The sequence below is a fragment of the Penicillium soppii genome (genome assembly GCF_028829465.1).
Source record: "Penicillium soppii strain IBT 18220 chromosome Unknown utg000005l, whole genome shotgun sequence".
In the NCBI taxonomy this organism is placed as follows: Eukaryota; Fungi; Ascomycota; class Eurotiomycetes; order Eurotiales; family Aspergillaceae; genus Penicillium; species Penicillium soppii.
This window is the reverse complement of record NW_026643235.1, coordinates 1673324-1694783: the sequence shown is the minus strand read 5'-3', so window position 1 is coordinate 1694783 and position 21460 is coordinate 1673324. Positions and strand designations below refer to the sequence as shown.

General features: G+C 48.6%; 7 protein-coding genes across 7 annotated transcripts; 4 read left to right on the top strand and 3 right to left on the bottom strand.

Annotated features, from left to right (window-relative positions):
• Positions 1-2269: 2269 nt before the first annotated feature.
• On the bottom strand, positions 2270-4160 carry N7529_006074 (Major facilitator superfamily domain general substrate transporter; the record flags this gene model as incomplete). The annotated part of the gene is given in 5 exon segments (XM_057241601.1): positions 2270-2818; positions 2944-3089; positions 3101-3719; positions 3765-3890; positions 3924-4160. The coding sequence occupies 5 exon segments, from the start codon at positions 4158-4160 to the stop codon at positions 2270-2272; spliced, it is 1677 nt and encodes a 558-aa protein (XP_057096960.1).
• A 2350-nt stretch (positions 4161-6510) lies between these two features.
• On the top strand, positions 6511-7540 carry N7529_006073 (Nucleotide-binding alpha-beta plait; the record flags this gene model as incomplete). Its single annotated transcript, XM_057241600.1, has 4 exons — positions 6511-6553; positions 6602-6884; positions 6942-7289; positions 7339-7540. The coding sequence occupies 4 exons, from the start codon at positions 6511-6513 to the stop codon at positions 7538-7540; spliced, it is 876 nt and encodes a 291-aa protein (XP_057096959.1).
• Positions 7541-8104: 564 nt separating this feature from the next.
• N7529_006072 (bifunctional nucleoside/nucleotide kinase/histidine phosphatase family protein) lies at positions 8105-10018 on the top strand (the record flags this gene model as incomplete). Its single annotated transcript, XM_057241599.1, has 4 exons — positions 8105-8161; positions 8591-8663; positions 8712-9298; positions 9350-10018. The coding sequence occupies 4 exons, from the start codon at positions 8105-8107 to the stop codon at positions 10016-10018; spliced, it is 1386 nt and encodes a 461-aa protein (XP_057096958.1).
• Positions 10019-10409: 391 nt separating this feature from the next.
• On the top strand, positions 10410-13435 carry N7529_006071 (putative vacuolar morphogenesis protein AvaB; the record flags this gene model as incomplete). The annotated part of the gene is made up of 4 exons (XM_057241598.1): positions 10410-12693; positions 12742-12850; positions 12896-13330; positions 13378-13435. 4 exons carry the CDS (start codon positions 10410-10412, stop codon positions 13433-13435), a joined length of 2886 nt encoding a protein of 961 aa, XP_057096957.1.
• A 105-nt stretch (positions 13436-13540) lies between these two features.
• N7529_006070 (uncharacterized protein) lies at positions 13541-13798 on the bottom strand (the record flags this gene model as incomplete). The annotated part of the gene is made up of 1 exon (XM_057241597.1): positions 13541-13798. The coding sequence occupies one exon, from the start codon at positions 13796-13798 to the stop codon at positions 13541-13543; it is 258 nt and encodes an 85-aa protein (XP_057096956.1).
• Positions 13799-14355: 557 nt separating this feature from the next.
• N7529_006069 (uncharacterized protein) lies at positions 14356-16791 on the top strand (the record flags this gene model as incomplete). The annotated part of the gene is made up of 1 exon (XM_057241596.1): positions 14356-16791. One exon carries the CDS (start codon positions 14356-14358, stop codon positions 16789-16791), a length of 2436 nt encoding a protein of 811 aa, XP_057096955.1.
• Positions 16792-17963: 1172 nt separating this feature from the next.
• N7529_006068 (uncharacterized protein) lies at positions 17964-21183 on the bottom strand (the record flags this gene model as incomplete). Its single annotated transcript, XM_057241595.1, has 4 exons — positions 17964-18158; positions 18263-19535; positions 19646-20318; positions 20676-21183. The coding sequence occupies 4 exons, from the start codon at positions 21181-21183 to the stop codon at positions 17964-17966; spliced, it is 2649 nt and encodes an 882-aa protein (XP_057096954.1).
• Between the last annotated feature and the right edge of the window lie 277 nt (positions 21184-21460).

The window sequence follows — 21460 nt, the reverse complement described above, 5'->3', positions numbered from 1 at the left end:
GCACGATAACGAAATATAGAGACAGATTTCGCCTAGTGGATAAAGCCCATTGCATTGGAAATCAGGCTGCACCAAGCCGATGTCACTCCATGTCTTAGCTAACGTGCTATCGTCAGCTGGTAAGGTGGACCAACTACATGCGGTTTTAGACTGCACCCGTTCAGGCGGGACGTTAGGGCCGAATTAAGATTGAGGCTCGGCTAGTTATTTTTGTTCATCGTATTTGTTTATGACTACATAGTGGAGTGAATACTATGACTTCAGTTGATTGATTCAGCTTGGATTGACCAAGTTCTGATGCTTACATTCGCCGGCATCTCTTTTAGGTTAGCTCAGGCTGCTGTTCCTGAATAGATCAACTTTGCTTACCATTGATTGGTTCGAGATATTTGCAAAAACCGAGTCATTGTTCTCTGTTACTTCCTATTGGTTTTTGGGTGATTACCTCGTGGTAGTTACCTCGTGAAAAAACGCCACACTGACCACCGCCCGTTAGTCCACTTCACACGGTCTTCAGATATCCCTGTTGTCTACCACATGGTTTTTATTGCTATTGAGAGAAATCTCCTGATAACAATTGCACTGGGGATCTCATGAATTTTCGAAAGGTTCATTTCCATGGCAAATTTCTATGTCCTTGACCCGTTCAATCATCTTGCTATTCTGCCCGCTTCGACCTAATGTCGCTGAGGGAGATCTTACTGGAATTTTTTCTCGAGATGAATCGCGCTATAGACGCTAGCGGTAGGCCTTGGCCAGTTCACGTCATGGGGCCAAAAAAACGGTTTGCTTATGAGTTCCTCTATCTTTCATGCTTACAAACATCCTGTTGAGGCTGATATCGATTTGAATAAAAACCAACCGAAGGGGAATGAAAGTTGATCGCCGGCGAAAGATTCTAATCAAAAGATATAGCAGGTGTTTTCTGTTGTGGTCAACAAAAGAAAATGCGTTAAGGTTTAAACAATCCGTCAACACTACGGCGATACAGATAAGATTCCATAATTCCACTGATTTGTTTTATTATCCGATTTAGCAGAAACACCAATTTCTGTATTGATAATAGTTCAGACCATGATCTTTGAAAATTGTGGATCCTTGACGAGAATAGATGTCATGCAGTGAGCCGAGTTTGGGGCTGAATTTGTTCACTATTTGCATTTTTTCCTAACCGTTTCGAAAATTGTCCGTTCGAGGCAAAAATAACCGATCCCAAAGAACTACGATGATGATGTCCTGCATGCTATCTAGCTATTCTATACTTTCCCTGTGATTAATTGGCCCGTAATATTCCGCGTACCTTTGGCAAGTTCGATTTTGGTTTGCATCACGCCGATAGGATTCGGTGAATACGAGCAATTTATTTTTGGTTTGCTAGTTGCTATATTGATGTTGCATTCGAGCTCGTTTCCTTCTTGGCTAATTCTGGATCTCATAACAGGTACACAACGGTCCTACAAGCGGACATACCTACAACTACTCACAACCAACAAGTGCATTCATTGTTCTACTATTATGTTATTGGATCAATGTTAGGCTGCATATGTATGCTAGCTAATCAGTCATGTCACTTAGCGTAAAATCTCGCTTCCTGCGGCCAGTAAATCTTATTCTGATTGGATGCTCTTAAATGCGCTCAGACCATAACGGGGCGAACCGTCTAGGTTTCGGATTCTATCTGCAAACATGTGCAAGGGAATTTCGGGGAATAAAATAGATTATGTACAAATTAGAGAAAAGAAGGACCCCGAATGTCAAAATTAAAGCCCGAGTCCCAGTGAGGGCCTAGTCAGTCTATAGAAAGTAAAGATGATGAATGACAACACCTCCTCTTTTTTTGATTTTATCGTGTACATAATTCTTCCTATTCAGTGGGCCCTCCCGGAAGAAGTGGCAGAGCAACCTGCCAAGCACTCCCTTAGGCTGTTAATTAGCCCCACAGGGGTCTTCTCCATATGGAAACACAGTGTCTATGTTAATATGTTGAATATGACATCATTTTCTAGATCATTTCTTGATACAATACTCCATCTATACCTCCAAAAGTGCCCGATTAAGCATCAAACCCAATATCATGAGCCGCAGCCACATCCTCCCTCTCATAAAGAATCTTCGGCTACACATCGTTCCTCAAAATGTACCGCTGAGAAAAATACCAAGTCTGTCTCAATCCATACTTAGCATGGAACCTCGTCGGAACGGAGAATACCTGATCCAACTCTTCAAGCGTCTTCCCTTTTGTTTCAGGCATGAATAGAAGAACCAACCACTACCCCACCAAACTCCAACCCGCATAACAAGAGAACTCTCTTTGCGCTATGAACGCCTTTTTTATTGACGGCCAAGTTACAGCAAGAATGAAATTAAAAATCCACGCCGTGGCTGTTGCCAGCGTCATCCCATAAGATCGCACGTACAGAGGATCTGCCTCGGCTGAATATGTGTAAGGGACCGATCTCTCGCCAGGTGAATAGACGATTCCGAAAAAATATGTGCCGAGTACTATACATGCGAGCCGATCGGTCTGGCTGCTTTCTGGGATCCAGAATCTGAATCCGGTGAAGAACATCGCCAGTGACATCAGTGGGAGAGTAAATAGTAACAGGTTCCTTCTCCTAAAAGTATGAATTGTGTAAATTGCCCGAATGTTAAATAGCCAATTGATCACGCCCCATCCGAGGGACGCGGCGAGGGCTGCAATCGAGGTGAACTTGGCCTGTGCTTTGGTTAGGGCTTCTTGTGTGACCGCGTTGAGGGCTGGGCTCACCTCGGGAAAAATCTCGGCAGAGTAGTCTGCAATAACGTGGACACCACAGAGCTCAGGTTCAAGTCAGCTACCAAATTATTAGGCGTATAGTAAGATATATCTAGACATGTACACACGCGGGTGCGCGCAACCTTATATCCCAAACTCGAGCTAATCAAATCTCGATTTCCACTTACCTGCTGCATAAAAACCACAATCTGAGACGCAACTAGTGCCCGGCGGTTGCGTGGTACTGTAATCAATTCTAGTAGCTTGTTCCGACCAAGCCTCATGCTGCTCTCAGCCTCAACAGAGTATGCATGTAGTAAAGATCTCTTGCAGCCTGATTCTTACGATGTCGCAGCGTGAAGATCGCCTGATACGCACGGTAATACTGCTTCTGGCTCATGTACCACCGCGGCGACTCAGGACAAGCAAAAACAAAACAACAAACCACCAGCGCAGGAAACATCGCCGAAGCCATCAAACATAGCCAATTGAGTCCGACAATTGCAGACGAGTTCACATTATAGAACATCAAGCCCGCTGCATACCCCACCATAATCTCGAATGCAGTCCACATCTGCCACTGCATTGTCAGTGCCCCCCTGATGGGTGGCGGGCCGCACTCTGCAGCGTACATTGGCACAGTTGCTGACTTGGGACCGATTTCGAATCCTAACATAAGTCGCACAACAGCCATAGCCCACCAATTGCTCACAACCCCTTTTAATAAGGAGGCAATTGCAGAAAAACAGTATGTGATGAATATTGTACCGCGTCGGTCGAACCAGTGGTTGAAGGGGACAATTAGCCAGCAGCTGATGAAAGCGTAGCATGAATAGGGTGCCGTGTTGGATAGACCCACAAGCCATGTGCTTCGAGCAGAGTCACCACCAATGCCGAATTGGTGTATGTAGAAGATCTGGGCTCCGTTGACGACCGTTTCGTTTAGTTTTGTTAGTGATTTTGGCTATTGGGCTGTCGGATGTTTGACTCTACTGACCTTTTTTTAAACAGCAGCAGATGATGAACATAGTGCGATCATGGCGTACAATTTCCATGGCTGCGAACATTTATTGGTGAACTCACGGCGAAATACCTCCTTCTCTTCATGGGTCAGACCAGCAACATTGGCGTACCTCTATGGCGATTATGCTAGTATAGCACCTAGCACAAAAGCGCGAATATCGGACTCATCACCCATATCGTAGGACTCTGTAAATGTGCGTTCCTGTTGTCTCAACTCTGTATGACTGCAGCCAGCCAGCGGGTTGGAAAATTTGGCATTAAGATTGCGCCGCGCTCGTTCGGACGCTGTACCGAATGCCCTTTGCAGTATGAATCTATCGGAGTGAATGGCACCATATTTTTCCTTTGGTCGGGAGATATCACCATATATTGAGAAACTCATGGTTGAATTGAAAAAGAGGAGTCAACCGTTGGTTTTTGACTCGAGGGGACAACCCTAACAAAGAACAAAGAACCTCGGCCGGACACACCACACATGATTTGGAGTCTTTTTTTCTCAAGGGCATGTACATAGACTCGCATATTCAAGTAGCTAGTAGGTTCGTATGAAAGAGTGATCTAGGGGTTCATTAGTTTTAGGCCTTAGGGTTGCCTTGCGAACAAAGAATCTTTGTGATCGGCAGATTGCCCCATTTCTCACGGTACATCCAAGCTTAGAGATCGCATGAAGATGCAAGAAAACAAGAACTATTGAATTGGGTATGATGCCAGTAAACAACTGTTATATCTGCTCTACTTTCAACCGAAACGTAAAGTCAAAACAAAGTACTGAGTCAAACTCATCAAATTCGCCGCCCTAGGTCTTCCAAATCACCATATTATTATCATGATTACTCTCATTCATCTCGTTCCTCTCTATTATTTCTGCTATTTTGTCTATCATCTCTTTAGCAACCTCTCTAGATTCTTCTGAAACTTCAACTTTCCTAAATTCCGCTTCGCATCTCTCGCAGTATTCCAGACGAAGCTTTCAAATGGCTCGCCTAGCTGCTATTTATAAATCACATTAGTTAGTTCGAAATAAGTCTTCGTTGGCAAACTAATATGCTTGGATCACCTCTCGCTGAAAATTTGCATGATCCTATAAGATCGTCTACTACTATTACGAAGTCTATCTGCCTTTCATAATCACCCTATGGAATATGTTCTGCTCTCTCAACTGACTTGGCTAGCTTCCCTTATCCTGTCCGATAAAGGGTTATCAGGAAGAACTGCAAGAATAGAATGAATAGTATCCTCCCTCTTCTCCACCTCAGGCTGCTTGATAAAACCTGTAAGAGTTTCGAAAATCTGTGTGTTGCAATCATAAAGACGTTCTGCAATTAGCTTGCACCTGAGACTTAGCGTGACTGGTTTAGTTGTGGAATGAAAAGAGAATATTAAATGATAAGTTGAATAGATCGACTGCGAAATGTATATACTTAGGGTGTACGGCTCTTGTGCCAACATGATAAATATCAAAACAATATAGCGCGGGTCCATTGATCTAAGAAAAACTACATATGTAAGGTCCGTTCCCATTTTGAAACAGCCCCTTGCATATGTGCTGCAGTAAGCGCCAGATCGATATTTGGCAATGAGGCTGAGTCGGCCATCTCAATCTAAAACATCTTATTTCATGAGACGGACTAAATCCAATTATAAAGCTTTGATAGCCGCCGCTGATATTACTCCTCAGACAAGTGTTTTTAGACAAGTGTTTTTCTAAGGGCATTGTTTGCCCGTCTATGATTTGACACGTCAAACGTTCTGCCACAATAGAGGTTTAGATCTCTTTGAAGCAGCAAATAGACGTTTGAAAGGATACTTCGCCGATCAGTGGATAAAGGCTAATAAGGTGATCGGTTCGATTGGTCGACTTTGCTAGGCCGTTTCTTCAACTGTTCTCGTCTGTTACTTCACTTCAAATTCGCTATCAGGAGTAAGGCAGATTTTACTAGAACAATTTGATCCAAGCTTTGTGTTGGGGCGTGAATACAAATACGGATGAGTAATTTGAACGTGCTGTTTATAAGAAAAGTAATGTATTATTGAAAATTATGGATGTGAAGTTACTGAGCTACCAGAGGCAAGCAGATTGGACCTGTTGAATACTTTTGATCATGTTAGCAATGATCATATAAACTCATCAAGAGAAATAAAGCGAAAAGTCTCGATATCAGATAGCAGTTGGTACAATTTTGAGTCCACATGGTTATTCAGAACAGGTCTGTGTGAAAAGGTTGCTTCATCATGAAAGAGGGGATTTTAACAAGTTAAAACTCACTTTGTTAATATCAAAGCTGCCCCGTCAACTATATAGTTCATAGCATCGGGATCAGCTTATGGTAGAGCCCGAATCCTCACATGGCAAGCTAGACACAAGCTTCATCATGCTTGGTCAGGCTTATCATGCCGGGCAGAGGCTCGGTAATTCATGGAATGCTTATGGCTGATAGCACATGGAAAATCCAATTGAAATATCAGCCAGAGACAACCACTAACATTATCGAGGAGGGATGAGAGGAATAATGAAGGAAGATGAAAATATGAAAGCCGCTCGGTCGTTAAATACCAAAGTGTGGATCAACGCTTTGCATTGTTTGCACTGACAAACAAAAAAAAAGTAGTGGTAGTTAATTTAACGAACTTCCACTCAGTTTTCTGTGCAATTATTCTCAATATAGTCTAATTCATACAGTAAGAGAATCTTCGCGCATTCTTTTGCTACAATTTTGACTAACAGAACCAAGATGGCCGATATCGAGAGCCCTAGCCCTGCGCCGCAGCAGCAGAGTGCGTGAGATCATAAAATCTCCGAGAACAGACTAACAGATCAAATAGCTCCTACCAAGTCTCCCTTCCAAACAATTCGCACGGATGGCCGAGCCTTCAACTCAGCCAATTGGCGCACCAAGGATTCCAGCCCTGCAACTCCCTCACGTACCAATGCCAGCCCGAACGGCAGCCCGAACCCGAACAATACCTCCCGAGCGGCATTCAGTCGGCCCGGTGCTCATGTTTCGCAAGCAATCAACGATGGCCGACGGCTGTACGTAGGCAATATGCCTTATACGGCTAAGGCGCAGGATGTTGAGTCACTGTTCATTGCTGCCCAGATGCCAATGTATGTCTGCATTTTTTTCAACTTGAATGTGAATTGCGCTAATTCATACCTCGACAGTGAGCGTATAGATATTGCCATTGACCCTTTCACTGGACGCAATCCCTCCTACTGCTTCGTCGACTTGCAGAATAAAGATCATGCCGAGCGTGCTATGACTGAGCTCGACGGTACCAACATGCTTGGTCGCCCTGTCAAGATCAAGCCCGGTGTCGCAAAGTCTCAGGAGCGCATCAACAACCCTCCTTCGCCATTCCGAGTTGAGGGCTGGCGCGAACAAAGCAAGCCTAGCTTTGCCAAGGTTAACAGCGACTCCAGCAGTCGCGTCTATGTCGGTGGTTTGCCGAGATTGACTGAGCATGAAGTTGTCCAGAGCAACATTGAATCTTTTTTCAAGGATTTCAAGGTGTAAGTATCGATGAAATCGTTTTCTATGGTTAATACTAATTCTTTGCAGTGAAAATGTCAGCAAGCTGTTCACTCCTCACCCTGCTAAGAGATTCGAGCCTGGCGAGCACTACTATCTGTTCGTCGATGTCGGTACTCCCGAAGAAGCTCAAAGAGCCATGAAGACATTGAATGGCCAGTCTGGACCTTGGGGTGGCCCCCTGCGCGTACAATACGCGCGTGGTCCTAAGACCAACGACCAAGATGCTTGATCAAAGTGTCAAAGAAAAATAAGCATTATTAATGATGGACGTGTCGCATTGCATGAGCTATGATACCTAAGAAAATTATACATTCGCATATCATAAGGAATTTTCCTTTATTCCTATTTTCCAAGAGTCAACATCAACAACGTGCTAACCTGTGGGCAAGATTGAGTAATTGTGCTTTTAATATTCAAATAATAAGGCTCTCCAATAAATTCTGTCTTGGAAATTCCAAACTATTGCATCATATGAGTAGTATGTAGTCCATGTAATTCATAGTTAGTCAACCACAATATGTAACTATCCACTTTTCTGGATAAATGACATAATTGGATTTCGACTTGGACTCACCGCTATGCGCCTCCTCCTCTCTTTTCTTTCTCTCCTGTCTCTCATAATAATTATACTATAATATCGGACTTTTGAAGATTCTTCACCTTGGCTGCAGGTCATATTATCCCTACTCTACCCGCTCTAAACCCTGTCGGGGTTCTTGTCTTCTCCGGCTTCGGGATCTGCCCCTAATTCTCCCGAGATCGCATTGCTTCTCCATAACATCAATCTGCCAAAATGTCGACGAAAAGTGTGATCAGAAGTCAGGAACAACATAAGGTATTCGTTGCCAGTGTAAGTGGAATTTCTATTCTTGTACCCCGCCAATTTCCCATGTCCGCGGGGTAGTATATGCACTCTGCCGAGGCTCAGCCGATGGGGCTTAATTCTATGTCTGTTCGATTACACTAGCACACGCATTCGATATGTTTGAATACATATCAGTTTGTAATAAGTGGGTTGGTGCTCTGTGGTCATGTATTGTTTTGAATTTGCCAGTCGCCAGCCCTACAGCAAAGATGCGATTTGGCGATGCGACGATGTGATCAATACAATGAGGCCACACGTGTCGCAGGTGTTTATTGCACTGCTAAAAGATCCGTCTTGGATCAAACATATGTTCCTAGTCCCATCTTTGCTCTTTTCGCTTCTGCGCATCCTGTATTCGCTCTAAATTGACATATTTGATGGTCCAAAATGACATTTGTTAACTTTTCCCTGCAGTCCGACGACTCCAAAATATGCGTCGTTATGGTGGGCCTTCCGGCCCGGGGCAAGAGTCTCATCGCTGGAAAGGGTGAGTCAAACTGATGTTTACATTGATTCACTGACTGACTGGTCACAGCCATGCGCTATCTCGGCTGGGTTGGCATTCCTGCACGGGTTTTCAACGTGGGTAGCTACCGCCGCTTCAACACTCCACAGCCGGCGGCGACATTCTTTGATCCTCACAATCCAGAGGGTGAACGCATGCGTCGAGCTGCTGCTGAGGCCGCCATGTCAGACATGCTTCAGTGGTTCAAGGCCGGCAAGGGCGTTGTGGCTATTCTTGATGCTACCAACTCTACCAAGGAACGGCGCCAGTGGATTTACGAAAAGTGCCACGAGGCTGATATTGAGGCTCTTTTCGTGGAGTCTATCTGCGATGATGAAGATTTGATCATGACGAACATCAAGGAGGTCAAAACTACGTCCCCTGATTATAAAGGCCAGGATCCCGAAGAGGCCGCTCTCGATTTCCGCAACCGCATTCGCAACTATGAGAAGGCCTATGAGACTATTGATGATAACGAGAAGCATTATACCTACGTCAAGCTGATCAACGTCGGCTCAACCGTTATCATCAATCAGATCAAAGACTATCTATCCAGTCGCTTGGTTTACTATATTCAGAACTTGCACATCAAACCTCGCTCAATCTGGCTCTCAAGAGTAAGTTCAAGTACCGAAGATCACATGTGAGCCTACGCTAACAAGCAATAGCACGGCGAATCCGAATTCAACCTTTGTGGAGCGATCGGTGGCGATTCGAACATCTCCGAGCGCGGCGAGGCCTATGCCCGCGCGCTGCCCGAATTGATGCGCAAGTCCGGTATCCCAGAGAACACCAAGATCGTCATCTGGACGTCCACCCTAAAGCGTACCATTCAAAGCGCCCGCCACCTGAAGGCCGAAACTGGCTACGACAAGCTAGAATGGAAGGCCCTGGACGAGCTCGACTCCGGCGTCTGCGACGGCTTGACCTACGAACAAATTGCCGAAAAGTACCCTGAGGACTTCGCCGCCCGCGATGAAGACAAGTACAACTACCGCTATCGCGGCGGCGAGTCTTACCGGGATGTGGTCATTCGTCTTGAGCCAATTATCATGGAGCTGGAGCGTTCTGAGAACGTCATCATCGTTACCCACCAGGCCGTGCTCCGCTGCATCTATGCTTACTTCATGAATGTGCCCCAAGAGCAGAGTCCATGGATGGAGGTTCCCCTGCACACGCTCATCAAGCTCACCCCCCGCGCTTACGGTACTGAGGAGCAGCGCTTTAAGGCTGATATTCCTGCTGTTTCTACCTGGCGTGGAAAGGGCAGTTCTGCTAAGCATCAGGAGTTCGTTGCTAAGGAGACCCCTGCCGCTGAGGCTGAAGCTACTAAGTAGGGAATCGTTGATCTGATTGATCTGCATCGGCTGGCGTCGGGGTGTGGTCGGATTCGGAGCATGAGATTCTAATACCAAAATAGTTTTCTTCGATTCCGCTACATACTTTAAATTCAATTACAAATGGAGGTTTCTTTCTTGTTGTTCGTTCATACATCGAAAGTTTAGTGTGTTTTATACGTGTCGATGGCAGATATAGACCCGTCAAGTAGCAACCATATTGTGTAACATTGCCGGTTTTCTGAAATACATAGCAACTACAAGATCCATATTACACTGTTCAAACAGCTTACACCTAGGGACGAGCCTAGCTGATCACCAGTGGCTGGGGCCGTATCAAGCTGACTAATCTCTGACTCAGCATTTGGACGTCATGTAGAGAGCTCCAGCAATGGCGCTCCCTCGATCCCAGAGAGAAGACAACACGCCCATGTTGTCAGCATTCACCGCGCGGCCGCTCGTCGAGCTAAAGCCGCGTGACAAGTCCCGCATCGACTCCGTCCTCGCATATGGCGACCGTCTCCTCGCAGGCCTAAACAATGGCAACCTCCGCATCTACCGAGTCACCGACGACGGCCGCACCGAGCTCCTGCGCGAACTGGAGCGCTTCTCCCGCTACAAGATCGAGCAGCTGGCTCTGATCAAGGAGGCGAATGTTCTTGTTTCCTTGGCGGGGGGTTATGTCTCCCTTCACGATGCGCAGTCCTACGAGCTTGTGGAGCAGCTCTCGCAGACGAAGGGTGCTTCTGTTTTCGCAATTACTTCGAATGTGGTCAATGATCCTGATACAAATGTTCCTGCTATTGTCTCTCGGCTTGCCGTTGCAGTCAAGAGGAAGATCCTTATGTGGGTGTGGCGGGATATGGAACTTGAGCGTGACACGGCTGAATTGAGCTTGGCTAGCGGTGTTAAGACTCTTACTTGGGTTGCTGCTACGAGACTAGTCGTCGGACTGAACTCGAGCTTTGTCATGGTTAACATTGAGTCTGGGCAGGTGACTGATCTTGCTGGACCCGGGAGTATCGAGGAGTCTGGCCGGTTTACTAGTGTTGGTGCGGCGAGTATGAGCTATATCGGTATGGGTGGGATGGTGCCGAGACCGCTTGCTACCAGGTTGAGGGAAGGTCAGATTCTACTTGCTAAGGATATCAATACGAATTTCATCGATGTGGATGGCCAGCCGCTTGGGAGGAAGCAGGTGCCTTGGAGTCATGCGCCTGTTGAGCTGGGGTATTCGTATCCGTTTCTTTTAGCTTTGCATGACTCTGCCAAAGGTGTGCTGGAGGTTCGCAATCCGGAAACGCTGTCGCTACTGCAGTCTATTTCCTTGCCGTCAGCCAGCATCTTGCATATCCCGCAACCAAACATCAGTCTCGCTCATGCTGGAAAAGGTTTCCTGGTAGCAAGTGATCGCACTATCTGGCGGATGGAAGCTTTGAGCTATGATACACAGATTGATGCTTTGGTTGAAAAGGGCTATTTGGACGAGGCGATCAGCTTGCTTGGTGTGCTGGAGGATGCTCTCCTGCGAGATAAAGCCGGTCGATTGCGCTCGACGAGGCTAGAAAAGGCACAGAGTTTGTTCGCTTTGAACAAGTATCGTGAATCGTTAGATCTCTTCACGGAAGTCTCTGCTCCCCCGGAGAGTGTCATTCGCCTGTATCCGCGCTTGATTGCGGGTGAGCTATCTACAGTACCGGAGCCTGAAGCACCAAACGCAAAGGCCAACGGCGATCAAAGTGACGGGTCGTCTGACGAGGCTGCGGCGGGACAAACATCCACCCAGGCACCGTCCATCATATCCTCTTTGCGAAAGCCCGACGAGGGCAGCGAGTCCAGCAGCATTCGGGGCGACGAGAAAGGCCTTCGGATGGCGGTTCGCGAGCTACAAGGCTACCTAGCCGACGTTCGCCGACGTTTCCAGCGCTTCCTCAACCCTGATGGATCCCTGAAAGCGGCCGCACCCACTGAGGCCAAAGATGAGGCAAGCGACTCTGTTCTCAAGCTGCTGGACTTCCCATCTGCCGATGACTTTGCCACGCAAATTCGTGAGAAGGCGCGGCTTGTCGATACCACTTTATTCCGTGCCCATATGTTTGCGACTCCATCGCTTGCTGGTTCCCTCTTCCGCATTGCCAACTTCTGTGACCCAGACGTGGTAATGGAACGACTGGAGGAAACAGGCAGATACAATGATCTGATTGATTTTCTTTACGGCAAGAAATTGCATCGCCAAGCTCTGGAGCTGCTGCAGCGCTTCGGTCAGACAGATAATGGCCCTTTGAGCGGTCCTACGCGCACTGTTGCCTATCTCCAGAATCTGCCACCCGATCAAATCGATTTGGTACTTGAGTTCGGCAAATGGCCACTCCTTGCTAATCATGAGTTGGGAATGGAGATCTTCTTGACTGACACTGAGAATGCGGAAACGCTATCTCGTCCCAGAGTCCTCGCATTCCTGGAGAGCATTGATTCCACTCTTGCGATTCGATACCTCGAACATGTCATCAATGAATGGAATGACTTGACACCGGAAATACATCAGCGATTGCTCATCTTGTATTTAGACAAACTTGTTTCGCATGCCGGGGAATGGAAGGACAAGTTCCTTGCCATGTTGAAGGAAAGCGAGCAATACTCGCCAGCAAAGATGCTGGACCGACTCAATCGAGAGGGTATGTTGCCAGCACTACATTTGCTGACCAGTGCTAATATCTCCACAGATCCCAATTTCTACGAAGCCCGTGCTATCCTGTTCAGCAAAATGGGCCAACACCGGCAAGCACTCGAGATCTACGTCTTCAAACTAGAGGACCACGAAAAGGCAGAAGAGTGAGTAATACACAACTATTGAATAGCAGTTGCTAACCTAACAAGATATTGCAACCATGTTCACCTCACCGAGAAACGAGAAGAAGAAAACACAATCTACCTCACGCTCCTCTCCCTTTACCTCAGCCCACCGCACGGCTACTCGCCTCAAAATGACCCCGCTATCGACCTCCTCGCCAAGCACGGCTCCAGACTCCCAGCCGACGCGGCCCTCAAACTCATCCCGGACAAGCAGGCCGTGGAGAAACTTGAATTCTACTTCAAGGGCCGCATGCGCGCCGCGAACTCCGTGTTCAACGAAGCTCGCATTGTCGCCAATCTTCGCAAGGCAAGGGATATGCAGATCCAGGCGCAGTTGGCTATTGGTGATGGCGTCAAGGGTGGTGGCACACGTGCCAGACACGTCACTGTCACCGAGGAACGAATTTGCGGTGTTTGTCATAAGCGTCTTGGTGGGAGTGTCATAAATGTGTTCCCCGAGTAAGTCTCTTTCAATCTTGTCGTTTTCTCCGCTGACTTGGTTCCAGTAACACCGTTGTTCATTTGGGCTGTGCGAACCGGAGACCCAGTGCCAGTGTTCGGTAGTTCTGCATCATTTTCGTTTTTATTTTGGTTTGGCTTTTTTTGTCGATTGTTCGACTTTGATACCCATAGCATCTTTCATTTAAGACTTCATGTTCGTGTTTATGCTTATTCCTCTTCAACAACCTCCTCGCCGTAGTTCGCCTCCTCCTTGGCTTCTTGGGCGGAAATCTGGCCTGCCTTCTTGTCTTCTTCCATGCGCTCAGTCAAGAACACGTTGATCTCGTCTTGCAGCTTGGGCACCTGCGCCTGCAGAGCTGTCAGGTGGGCTTGCTTGGCTGCCAGGGTGCCAGTTGTGGATGGAATCTCATGCTCAAAGGTTTTGTTGGCATCGGGAGCGGTGTAGGCTGCACTTAGATTGGCCATTTTGAATTTGTCTGTCGTGTTGTAGTGAGTAAGAGTGACTTGGTGGAGATTTAAAGAATCATGTGGGGGAATAACTATACCGCCTTTCTTACCGCCTTGTTTGCGATAGCTTCATTATCGTGTTCTTTTGGAGGTTTTCCCGGGGTCATGTCATCTGCTTACATTACAGGATTGATCTATTCTCAAATTTCGAATGTAACATGACAAGTATGAAGGCTATTTATGGATTGAGACATCACATACAAAAGACAATATTTGACCGTAAGCACAAGGTCAATTAGATCTGTGGAGTAGAGCATTCGGTGATTACCTGCAAGACTAAATGTAGGCACAGAAATATACAATATTGTAAAAAGTATAACTATCATAACAGTCATAACAAATCCAACTATACACACCAATAACACCAGCTAAATTAGATCTTCTTCTCCACTGTAGATCTGTATTCTGCCAATTTTATAGTGGTCGTTAATCTCACCGTACACAGAAAGGATCGGCGAGGTGGCTTTTGCTTTGTAGCTAGGCACCATCGTACGAACATGAAACATGGACGCATAATGAATCCAACTCAAAGATCCCCGGGTCGAATCCCCCGCTACCGACCGCCGTCAGATGAGGAAGATGACTCCGACGACGAATTGGTTCGCCCCGGATCCTCCGGTAGTGACGCCTCATCCAATGTGACCACCGTCTCCGCCGCTCCTCTCACTCCGCTCAATACCCAGCTGCCCGGCAGTTACTTCCCTCCTCAGTCGCGCTCCGCCTCGGCGACTACTTCGCCTCACGCCTTCCCTATGCCGAACACTGCCCGGCGGCCCTCTGGCCGCCCCTCCGTCGAGTTGCCAAGGCACCGCTCAAGGCACCACTCACAGGGCTTCTTTGAGCCTTCCTTGCCCACTGCGTCCTCTGACCAGGTCTCTACCGCCTCAGCTTCCCGTATCGCTGCCCAGACGGCAATGCAGCAGAAACGCCATGTGCCAGCCCCGATGGAGGAACGCCCACGGCGCAGTGGGAGTGCGTCGCCGCCTCTAATGCCCGCCCCGTTGCGCATCAATCAGCCCTCGCCTCAACCACCGTCTATTCCTGGGAATGTGGCTACCACTGCTGCGAATGTGGTCTTTCCACGGGCCGGTGTGCTGCCAGAACAACAACCCGAGAAACAGAAGAAGAAGAAGCTGTTCTCCAAACCGAAACACATTGGAATCAGCAGTCATAGGGACTTCGGAAAGGACCGCGGTCTACCTTCGCCGAGTAAGATCGTTGGGCTATCGCGCATGGTCAGCGGCTCCACTACGAATCTCGCTGATCTAGCCTCGAACAACTCGTCTATGTATAACCTATCCAATGCTTCAGTGAGCACAGTCGTCCCCGCAGATCATCCAGCGGCCCCAGAAAAGGAAAAGGACAATGCCAAAGAGAAGGACAAGCACAAGCACCACTTCCTATCGAGACAGAAACTCAAACTTAAAGACCGTGTCGACGACCACTTCAATCTCCCGCTGTCTTCGGCATCTAGCAACTCCCGCCCCGCAGACCCCAATGCCCCGAAATCTTTGTACTCGTTTACGAGCCCTGCAACACCTGCCCCCGGCGCCGCGTTCGGCAAGTCTGTCAGTGGACTGGATCTCTTGCATGGCGGGCGAGCACTGCGCGAGAAGAAAAAGGAGGAAAGGGCTCTTGCTGCGGAGACCGAGCAGATGGAATGGCTGGCTAATAACGCTGGGCCGACAACACCTGGCTTCACCGGTCCGTCTTCGATTGGCAGTGCGGGTCCTGTTCCTGATTCTATCCTGAGGGAGACTCTACAAGGATTCGGTTTGAACAACATGACCCCTGAAGACGCCTGGGACTTCCTCAAGGCGAAGCTGCTGGTCATCTTTGATGGTGAGGACGTCCGCATTGCCATTGAGGATCTGAATAAGCTGGTTCTTGTTCATTTGCAGCGCTGTGTGCACAAGAGGGCTCCCACTTCGATTATCATGGACCTGCAGGAGCTACTAGAGACTGGATTCGCGACGCTGAATCACAGTTCGCTACTGGGTATTCCGGACGAAAAGCTCGTCCCGCATCTCGTGCAGATATGGATGCTAGTCTTCGGCACTATCCTTCCCTTCATCCAGGCCGTTTTCCTTCCCCTAGACCTCGAGTTCAAGGGCTGCGGCTCTATCATGACCAGCCGTGAAGCCGGTGAATTCTGGGGCGTGCTCCCTGCTGGTGGAACCCTCGATGTGCGCAACCTTGTTCTGATTGCCTTCCGCGACTGTATTATTCTCAATCGATATGACACCCTCAAGGCAACTTTCTCCCGCCTCAGCCTAGACTCTATTAATTCAGGCTTCCCTACGCTCAGCGTCACATCCAAGAGCACCGGCGCAGGCGGTCGTCCTGGTACCGCAGCCTCCCTCGACGCCGGATTCGGCAGCTACAACTCCCAGTCCTCTACTCTCCTCAGCACCGTTGACAGCTACTCTTCCGACCACCCCCGCCCAACAAGCAGTGCCTCTCGCAGCCGCGCACAATCAAATACTTCCTCGAACGCAGACGTTTTCTTCAACTCTGTCGCCACCCCTCCAACCTCCAATCGACCAACCATTATCCATCGGGCAAATTCCGCTGATACCTCTCATGTCATTACGGAAACAGTGGGCAGGATGCTACAGTGTGTCAGTGTCCTAGCAAGTATCCAGAGTGATGATCCAGCCCAAGAACGCATCGAAGTCCTCAGCAAAGCCCTCAAACACAACTGGCTCGGCCGAGGACGAACGGGTAGGGATAGAAGAGGCTTTGTTGGAGCCAAGATCAGGCCCGTGATGGTCGGCGGTCCACCTGTTATCGAAGATGGCTATGCAGACTCGCTCACTACTGCTGGGATTAGCATCGGGGCGAGTACGAGCACGGGCGGATCTAGAACCCGTGGCGACTCATCTTCCTCGGATTGGAGTGGCGGTTTTCCAGCTCCTGGATCCGGTGTGAGTGGGGTCAGTGTTCGATGATAGCTCGGCTATTATTATTATGATTTTATGACACCGCTGGTGGTTTTGGGGCGCTTTGTTTAAAGAGTGATATCCTGTTATACTGCGAGAAATACTTTTTTGAGGTTCATTGGGTTTATACTTGTAGAGATCTGACTTCTTCAAACAACCCTCAACAGATATATAACCATGGACTGGCTCATCGCGAACTGTAGTATCGAGAACATAGATCTGTTCCAGGCCAATGCAATTGAGGCTTTCTGCTTTTGTGATCGCAACAAAATATATGATAACTACACACGATGCAACTGAGCGATATTCGGTCTTGATCCTGCGCTCGGCCATTTTGGAGGCTGGTAGTTCAAAAAACCAGATTCATATGAAGCAAGGACAAAAAGAAAAAAATTAACGTGGTTCCAGAGGGGGTCGAACCCTCGACTTTGGCGTTATTAGCACCACACTCTAACCAACTGAGTTATGGAACCGATAACCAACTAGGTTACAGTACCCGATTGATGGAAATTTCTGGATAATTTACATTTTTCAAGCAATCATTTTCCAAGGCCTAGAAATATACAAAAAGACCTTGACTTTGACTCTAATCAAGTTACATTTGGAATCCGATTCAATATATACATACATATATATATGTGTTTTGGAACATATTTCGTACTGTATCTTGGTTGTTTGATCAGAGCATACCAGAATCCTAACTAACTGAAGAACAGTATATCTTTCACTATTGATAACATTTTAAAATATCACTTCGATACCTGGAAAAATAGTTGAAGAACATTATCACATTGAAGTCACCAATAAGCCACTTCTCAGCTCAATGGCAGCTTCTGTCTTCATTGTTGCATCGTGATTGATGGAACTTGAGTTATGGTGTTGATTGAATACCTTCCAGGGTTGGCACGGATTACGAATGACAAAATGATATCCACGGATTCAGGGATTTAATCTACGTGCAAGGTTATTAAATGGGCTTACTGTAAACAAGAATGGACTCGAATTTCTTGACAAAAAAACAAAGGGACCGGGTATTTCCCCTTGGTCTGGGGTATCACAACAAAATAATCAAAACAAACGCCGCCGAAGCGGCCACCTCAAACGAGGCCGAAATCAATAGGTTCAAAGAGAGCCGCAGCATCACTTCGCGGTCTCTTCTTTCAGTTCTGAGGCAAGGCCGCCTACTTGCGGCCCTTGCCCTTGCCCTTCCCCTTCTCCTCCACACGGCCAGAAGCCTGCAGCGCAGCTAACCGCGCTGCACACTCCTGACCGGTGGTCTCCCAGCCGAACTTGGCCAAAAGGGCCTTCGAAACTTTATCCCACAGCTCGGCGGTCAACTCCGAGCTGAGGTTTTTCACTGCACCCATGAGGGTCTCCTATCAATCAGTTAGCATGCTGTATATTCATATCGTATTCAGATTCACCCCAGATTCAAATTCAAGATGAACCTGAACCCAATCCACGATTCTCCAATACTCACGTCAAATTCGGGCCACCGCCCGATGCTCTCCTCCAACTTCCCCCATCTCTTCTTCACTTCCTTCTCCGTCAACTTCTTCCCTCCCCTCTCAGCAACCTCCCCATTCCAAACCCCGGCAATAGCCTTCCAGCTCCTCCCCAAGTCCCTCATCTGCGACAGACGCTTGTCTGCCACAGATGCCACAGCCCACGACTCCGGCTCCGGGGTATCCACCGCACGGTCCGCCGAAGCAGGGCCAGGCAGCGAGAAGTCGCTGCTGCGCAGTCTGCGCGTGGAGACCGGAGCCGCAGGCGAGGCGGACGAGGAGAGGGCACTGGTACTACTGCGAGTGCGACGGGCGGGGCCATCCTCAGGCGGGGCAGTCGACGCCTTCCGGGCACGCTTGGCCGGTGCCATTGGTGGGGCGGGCGTGGTGCTTCCTAGGGCCATGGACAGGATGAGCTGCTTGCATGCCTCCGCTGTTTGCATGGCCTTGGCTGGGTCTGTGCCGTCCAGCATCTTGTCAATGTCGTCCAGTGACAAGGGTGCCATCAGTGATTCCTCCTCGGCGGTGACTCGCATGGGATCGGGGCGGTGCATGTCGCCCATCTGCTCCAGCACCATCTGCTCGGAGTGCAGGATGTTTTGGTACTCCTCTGCTGTGTAGGCAATCATTGGGTCGATTGAGATGCTACTCGTGGGGGGAAGGCCCGCATCTTGGCGGGTTGCTTCGTCGAGCATGACAGAGGGCGGGAGGGAGGTATCCAGGAAGGCGGCGTAGGGGTCAAACGGTGGCTCTGTATGGGGGCGAGGAGCCATGAGAGGTGTCGAGATGTCATCTGCAGCTGCTTCGGAGGCCGAAACATTGCTGGGTGTGCTTGGGTCTTCTTCGAAGTTGGCGGAGGAAGATTCCTTAGAGATAGCGGACTCGGCAGCTGGACTGGCAGCGGTGGAGTGTTGGGTTAGGTCCACGTTGGCAGATTCATCTTCGGAGTCATTGTCAAACTCGGGACTGCTGGAGGATCGGTGGGAGGGAGCGTCAACAGAAGAGACGGTTGAAGGGGTTGTCTGACCAGGATGTCGGCGAAAGACTTGACCAAGCATCATGGTGCGTGGACGGTCCGGAGGTTGATCCTCAACGGACGAGATGAGAGGTGTGGTGGTTTCAGACTGCTCGTCGTTGGCAGTCAGCTCAATAGGGGTGATTATCAACACCTGAACAGAGTCTGCTGTTGGAGCAATCAACTCTGGAGAATGTGTGCTGGACTCGACACGATCAGGTTGCGAACGCTGTCTGTCCGCTACCAGTGAACGGGGAATGTTGGAATTTGAACTCGAGGGCGTAGTTGAGTCCTCCTTGTAATGAGAACCAACCGTGTCACTCCGACGAAGTCGACGTCTTACTGGGGGCCGCGAAATGTTTGGAGAAGCACTTGAGTCAGAGGGGTTGTATTCGGAACCAGATTCAACTTGGGCAGATCGACGACGACATCGATCTGCTGCTGGGGGTCGCGAAACTGTGGAAGAAGCAGTCGCACGAGGAGATGGGTTGTACTCTGCATCAGACTCGGGGTCTTTTTCGGAAGGTTCAGAATCGCGATAGCGATAAGTAGCGCTGAGTGACTCACTTGAGTTTGAGAGGAAGTTGTTGGAGTAGACTCGGTGTGGCTGCTTTCTTCAGGGAGTTGCTGAGATGCACCAACTTCAGGGGCGAGAAAGATAGGAGAATCACGGTCAGCGGATGTGTCGTCCGGAGCAGTTTCGGTGTTGCTATCTGCACTGTGCAGATCAAAGGAAGAATGTTGAGATGGACGGTTGATAGGAGAGTCGTGCTCAACAGATGCCAAAGCAAACTCGGTATGGTGTTGGCTTTGAGAATCGCCAGTGGTGTGACTCGACTCAACGGAAGGAAAAGCAGAAGCAACGTCGATTGCAGAAGTGGTGAGATCAACAGCTAAGTCGGAGTTGCTGGGAGTTTGTTGACGCGATTCACGTGTTGAGAAGTGACGAGAGTGATCAGGTGAAACGATTGAGGAAACGGTATCTTCAGACTCATCGGGGGAGTCGCCGGCACCGTCTAGTAGGAAACAACGTTTACGCCCAAGAAAATGATAAACAGGAAGATGAGAGACTCCATCAAAGATATCAGGTGGGTTAACTTCTGGAGCCGGGTTGGATGTCACGTCAGATGGGTGCAACGTGGGATGAGGGTTAACAGAAAGAGTGCCAGAAGATGAAGACCTAGAGGCAAAAGGGTTGAAGAAAGAAATCCCAAAGAGAGAGGCACGACCAGCAGAGGTACTAGCAGCAGAAGAGCTATCAGAAAAGGAAACAGAAGAAGACCAAAGAGAGCTGCGAAGAGAAATGCCAGCAGTGGCCGCATTTGCTTTGACAGATGGGCTGCCAGAGACTTAGGGTTCCTCCTGATGAATACCCTCAGCAGGAAGATCGTGAGATGAAGAAGCACATGTAGTCCGTGATCGAACTTGGCTCGCACTTTTGGAAGAATCAGAGGGATTGCCAGCTCTAGAACAACGAGCAGGACTCAATGAGCCCTTATTATCAGCCTCGTCATCGGCAAAGTAGCCCTTGTCGAGATTCTGAGCGACGGGATCAAATGCTGCTATGAGCACTCGGTGTGGAGTATTACCCCGTTCACGAGCTTTTCCCTTATCAAACCGCTTGAATCGATTGTGACGACCAGATCCACTGTCTGTTTTGGAATTGACAGAGTGACTTCGCTTATGGCGGGAGGAGGGAGTTGAATGTGAACGACGCGAACGAAGCAACTGACGGTGCAATTGGCGACTCGATGACTTCTTGTCGGTTTGGAGTAGCACTGGGGAGATAGGGCTTTCTTCAACCGTTGTGAGGGTGGGACTGTCGTAACTAGGCCTCCTGCCCTGTCGGATAGATTTCTTGGATCTCTTTTTGATCGGCATGATAGTTGGTTATGAGATGATTTCCTCAAACTTGGGACTTGGCGAGGATGAGATCGCTTTCCTAGAAGGGAAATCTTCATGCTCCACGTGTTGCCGAGACATCAGGGCTATTGTCTCGGCGACCTCGCCGGCGATGTCGTTTTTCCCCTTTGGGCGAAGCCCTAACCCTTGAACCAGCATCACTCTTTTCATCCATCTTATGTGTATAAGATCTATATCTACATTTTCTTACCCTCTATTAGCTTTGATGGTCTATTACAATAGATCTAGAAAGTGC